The 12883-nt window shown below is 35.5% G+C and overlaps 1 protein-coding gene across 8 annotated transcripts in view; it reads left to right on the top strand.

The window, feature by feature from the left end:
* Positions 1-12883, top strand: part of MYCBP2 (MYC binding protein 2) — a 267817-nt gene that overhangs the window by 238672 nt on the left and 16262 nt on the right. For 6 of the 8 annotated variants that reach the window (XM_057707054.1, XM_057707051.1, XM_057707049.1 and 3 more), the window contains 8 exons: positions 1505-1570; positions 2637-2876; positions 3352-3450; positions 7483-7563; positions 8615-8881; positions 9538-9821; positions 11233-11329; positions 11962-12081. In XM_057707054.1, the coding sequence (XP_057563037.1) occupies positions 1505-1570; positions 2637-2876; positions 3352-3450; positions 7483-7563; positions 8615-8881; positions 9538-9821; positions 11233-11329; positions 11962-12081 (1254 nt within the window). The remainder of the gene's footprint in view (positions 1-1504; positions 1571-2636; positions 2877-3351; positions 3451-7482; positions 7564-8614; positions 8882-9537; positions 9822-11232; positions 11330-11961; positions 12082-12883) is intronic. The other 2 variants (XM_057707050.1, XM_057707056.1) reach the window with 1 other exon arrangement.

The following is a 12883-nucleotide window of genomic DNA, read 5'->3' on the forward strand; positions in this document are numbered from 1 at the left end:
AGCACTTCTTGCTGTCCACAGTCACCCCAACTTGTGTCTGTCAGCTCAGACTGAATAAGAAATAAAGGCTTAGCTAATATATCACCAGTTCATCTCCTCTTGAGACCCAAGAGTTCAGTTGGTACAACTACTTTCTCTTACTTGAAAGTCAAGTGTAATAAATCAAAACATTTTTCTGCCAGGAACTCATGGCTCAGTGCAATGTTATTTTTGGTTCATGTTTTAAGCTAGGACATACTTTCCCTTAGAACAATGGTTGCAATCAGTTTGACATTTTTGTGTTTTAGGAGAGATGATCATGATAATATTCATTTTTAAAAGCTCCAGTATGTATGCTGACATGAGCTTTTCTTTTAGGAAACCTCATCTAATTTATATGCATCATTAAGACTTATATACTTCTATGTCTCCCAGCCTGCCCACCACACTGCCTTAAATACAGCATTTGTTGATTTGAATTGCAACAATCTATAGTACTTAAAGTATGCAGCTCTCCAAGGAATTAGTATGTCAATCTCTTTCTTTTTTTTTTTTTTTATATTATTGGCTCTGTTGGATCTTTCTTTGCTGTGTGCAGGCTTTCTTTAGTTGCAGTGAGTGGGGGCTACTCTTCCTTGTGGTGCGCAGGCTCCTCATTGAGGTGGCTTCTCTTGTTGTGGAGCATGGGCTCTAGGCACGTGGGCTTCAGTAGTTGCAGCACATGGGCTCAATAGTTGTGGCTCGCGGGCTCTAAAGCACAGGCTCAATAGTTGCGGCACACGGGCTCAGTTGCTCCGGGGCATGTGGGATCTTCCTGGAGCAGGGATGGAACCCGTGTCGCCTGCATTGGCAGGTGGATTCTCAACCACAGCGCCACCTAGGAAGCCCTGTCAATCTATTTCTTGATGCGCTTGGCGTAAAACCTACTCAAACTTAAGGTCTCTGGCTCTAGGACCAGCATGACTCTTTTCAGTACTTAGAGATATTGAATTTCTTTTGATATTTTACTTTGTGTGTTAATGTTCCTTTCCTAGTTTGGCAAGGATCTCGAGGGGGTAAAACCCATCACTCTAATATATCCTTCTCCAAGTCCCTAAGGCCGTCTGGGTACATCTGATACTCACAAGTATGTGTTGCTTAAAGCTACCTGTGATAAAAATTGGATGAGAGTAACAAAGCGAGTTGTTGAAAGGCTTCATGATAGAGATATTATATATATAATATCTCTATCATGAAGCGAATGCAAATGATTAGACTTTGGATGAAAAGAGGGAATGCCAGCCTCATCTCTCAGAGCCCATAGAGATGGGCTGAAATGTGAGATTCAAGTTGGAGTTTGTGAGAATTAGAAAAGACTGGAGTAGTAGGAACTGGGGTTGCTTGGACAGATGGAATGAAGTCAGTTAGGAAGGACCATAAAAGACAGGCAGAGCAGTCGATGTGATATTGATAGGCTGTAAGAAATCACTGTCACTTCTGGAGCCTGGAACATGACATAGTAACTATTTTGAATTGTGTATTTTAGAATAAAGTTACCTCAATGACCTTCTTAACTGGCAAAGCAGTAGAAGATTTGTGCAGAATAAAACAGGTAATTAAAACTTTGTCATTAAATGTTTTACTGCCCAGGGAGAAATTTCTTCATCTCAGTCTCCACTGCTGAGTTCTAATTTTGGCATGCCACCCAAGTGTTATAGGGAATCATCTATTTACAAAACAATAAACTGGCAAATGGTCCATGTATAAGAATAGTTACAACCATCTCTGTTCTAAACATCTTACCCATTATTTCCCTAAATGTTCTCTAGTCATGAGCAAGTATACTGTGCCCACAGCCCTCCACCCTGACTCCTACTCCCCTGCAGAGATTCACGGTGCCTTAAAATTCATCATAGATCTGATTCACAGTTGTCACCTACACTTCAGGTTAAAATGTAGGTTGTCCTGTAGCTTGAAAATCTTCCAGTTATAACACTGCAACTATATCCAGGTTGAAAGTCAGTTTACAAACCAATTCTAGAAACAGGTTAAGTTCTATTTGGGCATGTGACTGAGATTCTGTATAAACTCACTCACTTATGAGTGAATAGTGTCAAAAACCATTTTACTGTGCGTTGAAATTTAATCCTTGAAAAAAGTTACAGTCTCAATGAAATATACTGAAATAAGTAATCACAGATGTGAATTTACATATTATATAATTTTTCTTCAAAAGTAAAACATATTAAGTAACTGCACAGTGAAAATCCTCGCTTTAAATGTGCTTTCATGTGAAGATGCACAAAACAGGACTTCATTGCTGATCATGTGAGCATTTCTACTTACAGCCAAGTTCAGCCATGTAAATTGTTTGCAATGGTTTCACTTATGTAACTTGTGCTCGGAAACCATATAGTAAGCAGACCTGCATTTTAATTCTCAACTCCGTCACTTACTAGCCTCCTACCATCTGTATTAACTTCACTTTCTTCATCTGTAGCTATTATAGTATTGCTTAGCCTCACAAGGTTTAAAGAAGATAATCAGTGTGAAATAATGTAATGAAATTTTCTGTATATACAGTTATTTGAGCTTGTTGTTATTAATGCTAAGTCTAGGACAGTGATAAAATAGTAATACACCTGTATCAGGTTTCTGTCCCTTTTCTGCTCTCCTAGGTTGATCTGGATTCCAGGCACATTGGTTGGGTAACAAGTGAACTTCCAGGAGGGGATAATCACATCATCAAAATTGAATTAAAGGGGCCAGAAAATACACTGAGAGTTCGACAAGTTAAGGTTCTGGGCTGGAAGGATGGTGAAAGCACAAAAATTGCTGGCCAGATTTCAGCCAGTGTGGCCCAGCAAAGAAACTGTGAGGCTGAGACTCTACGAGTATTCAGACTTATTACATCACAAGTGAGTGTCCTCACTACACATTTTCTAGCACAGGATAAATCGAAATAATATACTACTTCAATAATAATATCAAGGGGGGTTGGGGTGGGATGAATTGGGAGATTGGGATTGCCATATATACATTACTGATAAGAAAAAAATATCAAATTGTACACTTTAAATACATGCAGTTTATTGTATTTCAATTATATCTCAATAAAAGTTCTTTAAAAATAATAATAATATCAAGAGGTTAACAAAATATTTTGTAAAACTTGTTAGAGATTGCTGGCTACAAATGTGGCCCATTTTTTTCTTCTTCTCATAGCCCTAAATTCCTGTATTTCATTTTGCATTCTTAATTCTGAAAAGTAGAGGTATACTGTAGGAATAGCCTAGTAACATAAAACCCACAGAGTCAGCTATTGAGTCCTCTAGGCTTCGCGGTGGTAGTTCTGCCACTAATTTGTTCTCACCTCCCTGTCTTCTTCATCAGGTATTTGGAAAGCTCATCTCTGGAGATGCTGAACCCACACCAGAACAAGAGGAAAAAGCACTACTGTCATCACCTGAAGGAGAAGAAAAAGTATACAATGTATTTATTTATATTCTAAAAATATTTATTCCCCCTTTTCATTTTCTTACTTTTTTTCAGTGAAATCATCCATGTGTTGCTATGTATTTTAATGTATATGTGACACTAGTTTCTGTGCAGTTAATATTTTTTACTTAAATAAGGAAAAAGATGAAGGAGTGATCAGGAGACATTCATTTTCTGTTCATGGATGATCTAGCTAATATTTTAAGTAACAACAAAATGCTCTAAACCTTAGGCCATTATGTTCAAATGTTGGCATTTGTAAAAGCAACTTCGTCGTTGGTTGACTGTGCTGTGCGCCTTCCTCCATCTTCTCTGTCCTTCACGGTTCACCTCAAAAATCCTGTCTTCTTCATGAACCTTCTTTATGATTGTTTGGGGGAAATCATGAAGAAGGTTCGTGGAGAAGACACAAAATAGTATTTCCTCTGCTAAACTTCACAACAATTTCTGTGTTTCTTCTTGGTTTCTCTCATGTTAGGTCTATTTGTAAACATGTTTTATATCTTCCACTTAATCATAGCTTCTTAAAGACCAAGTACATGCCTGGTTTGTCTTTATATCCACCATGGCATAAACACACATGTGTTCAGTAAATTTTTATTGCAATAACCTATTCTTTACACTGTTCTTGAAATTTCTTCTAAAGTGCATTTGCCTAACTTATTTGGTCTAAACTAAAGCACTATATCTAAGAGGAGAACCTCATCCGTTTTCAAAAAGAGAAGTCAACCCTGCCTAGTCTTCATATTTTTGTGTCTTTAGATGCTATAAATAATCACCTTGACAGCCCTTTGAAAGATAATTTCAAGGACTTACCTAGGCTAACTCTGTGCCTTCTGATACAATAGCATCTAAATCATCCACATTTTTCTATTTGGGTTCTGTTAAAAAAAAAATAGGATTTCATAAACTCCGGTAATTTTTTTCAGCATCTTTTGGAGATCTTTGGACGACTGCAAGACTGAGTAACTACTCACTAAATCAACTGAATTTTAACAAGCGGCAGTTCTTTGCTAAACAACCTTGAGAACTGGTACTAAGCCCTCAAAAAGCTTGCCTTCTGTTCTTAGATATGAACAGCCCATCCTCTCCCTCCCAAAAAAGATCAACAGGGATACTCTATAGTACAATATATAATCAAGTTATTAAATATGTGAAAAATTGCACGTCATAGGATTTTAGAGTATATTGAGGTTACTGTGCCCTGGAGTGGTCAAAGAAGGCTTCTTGGGGGATATTAGACTTTGATGACTAGATGAATAACACCAGTTACTCATGTCTAGTATATAAAAATACAAGACTTTTGTGTATTAAACTTATATTCTATGGTCTTCTTAAATTCACTTATTAGTTCTAGAAGCTTTTTTGTAGTATCTTTGGGATTTTCTTCATAGATAATCGTGCAGTCTTCAGAGGAAGTCAGTTTTACCTCTTTCTTTCCAATCTTGTGTTATTGCAGTGGCTAAGACCTTCAGTACCATGTTGAATAAAAGTAGTGAGATCAGGTGTCTTTGCCTTTTCTAGATTGTAAAAGGAAAGTGTTCTGTCTTCCACCATAGATTTTTTGTAATTGCTCTTAATCAGTTTGAGGATGTTCCTTCTATTGCTAGTTTGCTGAGAATTTTTATCAGAATGGATTCCTTATATATTTCTCTTTTTTCATTTTCTCTTATTCAGTAAAATAATCCATGTATTGCTATGTATGTTAATGGATATGCAGTACTTGCTTATGTGCAGTTTATTTTTCTTTGATAAAAAAGAAGATAAACTAGAAGACTGATAGCTGAATGGCATAGGGTTTCTTTTTGGGGTGATGAAAATGTTCTAAAATTGACTGTGGTAATGGTTGCCCTTATCTGTGCATGTATATAAACCATTGAACTGTACACTTTAAATGAATGAACAGTGTGGTACGTGAACTATATGTCAATAAAGCTGTTTTTAAAAAGCTGAAAAAAACCCACACCAAAAACAAAAAGCAAAATAAATTGTGAAAGACGTTAAAAGGTCTTCCTATCTCAAAGGAGCTCATTTGTTAATGTATAATCTAGCTAGTGTTTTAAGTCGCCAAAAAATAATAATAATAATTCTACAAATTTACTTTCCTTAGTAGATACAGGGATATTGCAGTTATCCACTCTTTTTCAGTGAGCTTTGGTAGTTCTTTCAAGTAATTTGCCCATTTCATCTAAGTTGCTGAATTTATTAGCATAAGTTGTTCATAATATACTCTTATTATCCTTAGACTCTATAGTGATATATCTTCTTTTATTATATCTTTCCATCTGTTTACTTTGGATTTGATTTGTTCTTTTACTGGTTTCTTAAGGTCCTAATACTATGACTTGAGACCTTTATTTTCTCATATAAGTAATGCTGTAATTTTCTGCTAAGCACTGCTTTAGTGTCAAAAATTTGGATGTGTTGTTTTTTCCATTTCATTAAATTCAAAATATTTTCTGCCTTCTATTTTGATTTCTTCTTTGACCACTGGGTAATTTAGAAGCGTCTTTTTTAATTTCTAAATATTTGGGAGTTTTCCTGATAGCTTTGTGTTATTGATTTCTAGTTTAACTCCATTGTGATTTAAAAAAAATATATCCTTTGTATCATTTCATCCCTTTTAAAAGTGTTAAGACCTGAATTCTGGCTCATAGTATGGTATTGTTTAGTGAATGTCCATGTGTTCTTGAAAGTAATGTGAATTCTGCTGCTGGTCTGTGCAGGGTTCTATAAATATTGATTAATTCAGTTGGTTGATAGTTTTGTTCAGGTCTATAAGAACCTCACTGATTTTTGTTTGCTCACTTACTTGTTCGATCAGGTACAGAAGGAATAAGTCTAACTATATGGATTTATCTGTTTAGATTTTAGTTCACCTGGTTGCCCATCTCAGCTCTCTGATAGGCACCCAGAAAAGTTATGGTTTTGTAGATTATCAGCTTTTCTCATTGTTCAGGTGGGAATGACATTCTTTTGTGGCTTTATCCTAAGAAGTGTGAAACTAAGAGTCATTTTTAATTCTAGCACAGGGTGGTTTGCCTCCGTTTTCTTACCTGTAAAATAGGCAGAACATCAGATCTTACCTTATGGGTTTTTTTGTGAAGATTAAATAAGGTTGTGTGTATGTGCGTATTTTTACCTGTTTTTGTATTTATCTATCACTTAAAAGAATGTCATACACACAATAAGCACTATAAGGCTTCAACCTTCATTTTTCTTCCTATGATATGTTTCTTTGTTTACTGTTGGTGTTAGAGTAGCTTAATTTAAGACCACCGTTATCAGAGAGTTTTGTTAGGGCACTTTCCTTTTAACCAAATGTCATTTTCCCGAGTTGCTTTTCTAATAACCAAATGTAGGATATGAACTAATAGTGTTCATAGTTTAGAAATAGATTCAATCAAAATGACACAAATTGGGAGTTCCTAGGTGGTGCAGTGGGTGGGAATCCGCCTGCCAGTGCAGGGGACACAGGTTCGAGCCCTGCCCCAGGAAGATACCACATGCTGCGGAGCAACTAAGCCCGTGAGCCACAACTGTTGAGCCCATGTGCCACAACTACTGAAGCCCATGTGCCTAGAGCCTGTGCTCTGCAACAAGAGAGGCCACCGCAATGAGTAGCCTGTGCACCACAATGAAGAGTAGCCCCCGCTCGCCACAGCTAGAGGAAAGCCCGTGTGCAGCAACGAAGACCCAACACAGCCAATAAAATAAATAAATAAATAAATAAATAAAATTATAAAAAAAAAAAAGACACAAATTGACTAGGTGAAAGAAATCCATGAAGTATACTTCTAGATTTCTTAAATTCAGAAATTTTGTCCTTTTTAAACTCACTTTAGCCAGTAGTGATTTCTTCAAACTTTTTATCCTTTGACTTAGTGTTATAGATCTCAATTTAAAATAAATTCACCTTGTAAAAATATCTGCATAATTGTTTCTCAAGATACTTCAAAATGTCAAATACATAAATTTTATTGAAAAAACTGCTTCCTTTTTTCCCCTTTCTCTATCTATATAAAGGCAACATCAGATGCTGACCTGAAAGAACATATGGTTGGAATCATATTCAGTAGAAGTAAACTGACTAACCTACAAAAACAGGTTGGTTAATAGCCATTTCATTGTCTTCATCAGTTTTTATTTGTTTGTTTTTAGGGTGTAAAGCATTTTCCAAAGTTTATGGAGGCTTTTTTATGCTGACTCTTTTATAGGTCCTGCAGAATGTGCCTGCCTTTTTCTAGAGAGGAAGGAGTATATTGGCATACCTGCATCACTTTAAAGATTTTGTTACGAATGTTAACTTTCTTACCTTGCTGCTCTTTGTTTTTCTCATTTTCAGGTAGATTGTTTCATTTTGGTGTCAAATACCCAGCTATATCAGATTTCATTTACATTTCCTGTGTTCCTTTCCCCACTGTTTTTTTGTTTGTTGGTTGATTTTCTTTTAATTATTTTGCTGAGCAATTATAATGTTAACTAAAGCAGTGTTAGTATTTTTAATTATCAGGAGATAGGAGAGTAGCACTAGATCGTTCATATGATGGGAGTTCATTTAGGGGTGCCGAAATAACATAAAATTAGCCTGTCAAAAGTCAAGTAAAATATTGATTTTTGAATTAGGTTTTAAATCGGCCCATTATTTTAACTTTCAACACCATTAAATCTTTCAGATAAATCACATAAATTTATTTGCGCTTTATCTTTTTAACAGCGTTTTATTGAATCTTAGAGGCTACCAATTGTAAGATGTGCTGTTATTTTATGTGTCACTAAAAAAGAATTTGCTGCCAAATAAATTACGAATTACATCAGTTACAAAGCACATTATGAATAGAAATGTTAAAATGTGGGGGGAAATATGCCTTAGAAGTGATTAAATATGATGATTTGTTTTCATTTCATGTCTTAAACCACAGGCAGGGGAATTGGTAACTAGCATGTAATTCATTTCTATACTAGTTGATTTAAATATTCAGATTTTAAATCATGATTTGCCTAGTTTTCCTTAATTATTTTTAAGATGAGTTAAGAGAATGGTGTGATGAAGAATTAACTGGGAAGAAGATTAAATTGAGCATCAACTAATATTGTGGGTTTTTTACTAGGCCTTACAAATGTGTTTTTATATTTTCTTTATGTTGCCCTCAAATAGGTGTGTGCTCACATCGTCCAGGCTATTCGTATGGAAGCCACCAGAGTCCGTGAAGAATGGGAGCATGCCATATCAAGCAAAGAAAATGCCAATTCCCAGCCCAACGATGAAGATGCCTCCTCTGATGCCTACTGCTTTGAGCTGCTCTCCATGGTCTTAGCCTTGAGTGGCTCCAACGTGGGCCGGCAGTATCTGGCCCAGCAGCTGACTCTGCTCCAGGACCTCTTTTCACTGCTCCATACTGCTTCTCCACGTGTCCAGAGACAGGTGACTGTCCCACCACATACCTGAAACATCATTAAAGATTACTGTAGTAAAGAGAATCAGGGGTTTTTGTTTGTTTGGTTTTTGTTATGTTTTGGATTTTGGATTATATTTTAACCACGTGTTTTTCATTATAGTGAAAATATGGAAGAACAAAGTATGTTCCGTTTTAGTAATGTGCTATTGTGGTAAAGAGTATTCTGCTGCTGAATATCTTACCATGAGGTATATAATGTATATAATGACCAAGTAAGAGACATGCTTTTTTCTTGCTGCCCTGGAGTGGTAATTACTACTTGAGAAATTAAATCATGTTTAAATCATTTCTCTGTCTTTCTCAAAGCTTTTGAAGTCATAGAACAGCAGCTAGACTCATTAAAAAAAAAGAAAACTTTAAAACACCAATCTTTTTTTTTTAATTGGAGTGTAGTTGATTAACAATGTTGTGTTAGTTTTAGGTGTACAGCAAAGTGATTCAGTTACGCATATACATATATCTATTCTTTTTTAAGTTCCTTTCCCATTTAGATTATTGCAGAATATTGATCAGAGTTCCCTGTGCTCTATAATAGGTTCTTGTTGGTTATCTGTTTTAATACGGCAGTGTGTATATGTCAGTCCCAAGTCTTTAAATAGGATTCTTTTATTTTTTGCACCAGGTGACCTCCTTACTAAGACGCGTTTTGCCTGAAGTGACCCCTAATCGTCTGGCCAGCATTATAGGAGTGAAATCCCTCCCCCCAGCAGATATCAGTGATATTATTCACTCAACAGAGAAAGGAGATTGGAATAAGCTAGGGATCTTGGACATGTTTCTAGGATGCATTGCCAAAGCACTCACAGTACAGCTAAAAGCCAAAGGAACCACCATCACAGGAACAGCTGGTACCTCCGTGGGCAAAGGAGTTACAACAGTTACCCTTCCCATGATTTTCAATTCCAGGTTGGTGATTGCATCTGCTTTGGTACAGAAATAGAACAGAGTGAGCTACTGCTTGAAGCATTCAGATATTTCAAATTCCATCTTGTTTGCTTATTTACCAGAAATAGAAGCCATAAATGACTGACCCATCTATGCTGTGTATAATAAAAATGTCTTTTCAAATTAGTTGGGAAAGGAAAATCCGCTGAGTATATGATGTTAGAATACTTCCCAAGTATAAAAAAAAAAAAAACTGGAGGCCCTCAAACCATGTACAAAATAAACTTTAGATCAATTAAAGCTTTATATATCTTTGGTTTTAAACTCTACTAGGAAAAAATATAGAAGAATATTTCTGTAATCTTCAGTTTGGAAAGACATTCTTAAATAAAACACAGAACCCAAAAGTAACAGAGGAAAAGACTCAGATTTGGCTCCATAAAAGTGAAAATTAATTGATAGATAATACTATTGAAATGTTTTAAAACACAAACAACTGACTTGGAAAAAAATATTTAACACATATAGTAAGCAATGAATTATAGTCATCATATTAGAAGAATGACTACAAATCAATGGAAAAAAAACAAAGAACTGAAACAAAAATAAATGACGAGAATAGTCAGTTCAGAGAAGAAAAATTACAAATCAGTAAATAAATGAAAAGATACTTCACTGATAGAGAAATGTAGATTAAAACAATAGTAAAATATCTTTGCATTGGCATAATTGTGAAGAAATAGGCAATTTTTATGACGTCCAATGTAAATTGCTAAAACCTTTCGGATATCAGTTTGATAACGTATCACTATATTTAAAATACACATATTCTTTGACCTACCAGTTCTACTTCTATAGAACTGTTTCAGAAATGTTCATACATGTACACAAAGATATATAGAGAGGGCTGTTTGTTACAGAATTGTGTGTGTAACCACAGATGCTTAGAGACATCTAGAATAATGCTAGTCAAAGAGCCAATTCATGACATTAAGCAGTAGCACCAGAATGTAAATAAGTGTATCATTTCCTTCATCTGGATAGTCTTGCTAGGGGAAGACATGTGAGCTGAACTGAACAGTAGTAGGCTCAGTGATATAGCTGACATATTCTGGTACAAGCTTTTATCTTTATGTGGACTAGTAACGAATAGTTTGTGTTCTGTAGGTATATTTTGAACAGTACTATTCTAAAAGATGCATACAAAAATATGTAAACAGTGAAATATTTAAAAGGAACACATATCAGAATAGCTACTCTCTTGGGGTTGAAGAGATAGATTATGGGTAATGTTTTGATTAATTTTCTTTTAAAATGCCATGACTGTTGAATCATTGTAAAATTAAACTGCTGCATGCTGAAATAACAGTTTTCATCTTATTCATTTGTTACTCTCACTGATTGATTTACAAATACTGACTTTTCTTTGTAGTTATATCCGTCGGGGTGAGAGTCATTGGTGGATGAAGGGCTCAACTCCCACCCAGATCTCAGAGATCATCATTAAACTTGTGAAGGACATGGCGGCAGTAAGTTCCCATCCTCCTGATCGTTATGTCAGTGACGTGCTGTGGAAACCTGATTAACGAAACAAGTAGCGTAATCATTCTACTGAATGGATAGGAGGACTGAGTGTGTTCATTGGATAAAAATATCAATACTTAGGAACGATGTTTAGGAACACCAAAGTTCTATAATAGTAACATTTGGTGTTCAGTAAAAATCAAGCCGGCAAATTAATGTAGTTGTAATTTGAACCCATTTATGCTCTTGGATTCCAATAATAGTCTTCTAAAGCAATTAGCTTAGGTGTATGACTTCCATGTTAGATAACAGTTTCATGATCAAAATTTCTCAATCATAGACACCTTAGTATTTGTTATGTTTTTATCTAAATGTAAGGTGAAATGTCAGAACTCTATAGGAAAAGAGTATTGAGAAACTAAATTTTTATCTGCTTTTCTTTGGAATCATCAAAATAGTAGATAGAAATTGAATTTTTATATGGTTGTGAAGGATTTTTATTTTAAAGTATGCCCTTTGATCTAAAATTCCACTAGCAAATAAATTTTCCTTTTTGGTGAGAGATGTTAAAAGAACAGAATTTGCTGCTTTGATTGTATATTTTTGATTGCTTATTAAATTATTCTGTCCTCATTAGGGTCATTTGTCAGAAGCGTGGTCCCGAGTGACAAAAAATGCCATTGCAGAAACCATCATTGCCTTGACCAAGATGGAGGAAGAATTTAGATCTCCAGTGAGATGTATTGCAACAACTAGGGTAGGTTTCCTTTCATTTGGTCTATCTGGTTGCATGTTCTTTTTCAGTAATGGATTTGAACAAATTTAAATCAATAAGCCAGCTTAATTTTCTTTTTTAAAAAATTTATTTTATTGAAGTATAGTTGATTTATAATGTGTTAATTTCTACTGCACAGCAAAGTGATTCAGTTATACATGCATACATACACTCTTTTTCATATTCTGTTCCATTATGGCTTATCCCAGGACATTGAATATAGTTCCCTGTGCTATACAGTAGGACCTTGTTGTTTATCACTTCTCTATATAATAGTTTGAATCTGCTAACCCCAAACTCCTAATCCATCCCTCCCCGACCTTCCTCACTATATTGTATTTATTGAAAAAGTATGAAGGGCTTTTTTGAACTATAAGCTAAGCATGGTAATTTTTAATATTCACTGTTATGTTTTCTTTATCACTTGTTTTTGTTATTATTTAGGGAGCTAAGGATATACTGGTTAGAAAAGGCTAAATTACCTATATGTCAGTGCACTGTCTTTTTTTTAATAAATTTATTTATTTATTTATTTTATTGGCTGTGTTGGGTCTTTTTTGCTATGCACGGGCTTTCTTTCTAGTTGCAGTGAGTGGGGGCTACTCTTCGTTCTGGTGCACAGGCTCCTCATTGCCGTGGCTTCTCGTTGCAGAGCACGGGCTCTAGGCGCGTGGGCTTCAGTAGTTGCAGCACATGGGCTCAATAGTTGTGGCTCACAGGCTCTAAAGGGCAGGCTCAATAGTTGTGGCGCACGGGCTTAGTTGCTCCGCGGCATATGGGATCT

The sequence above is a fragment of the Hippopotamus amphibius genome, chromosome 14 (genome assembly GCF_030028045.1).
Source record: "Hippopotamus amphibius kiboko isolate mHipAmp2 chromosome 14, mHipAmp2.hap2, whole genome shotgun sequence".
In the NCBI taxonomy this organism is placed as follows: Eukaryota; Metazoa; Chordata; class Mammalia; order Artiodactyla; family Hippopotamidae; genus Hippopotamus; species Hippopotamus amphibius.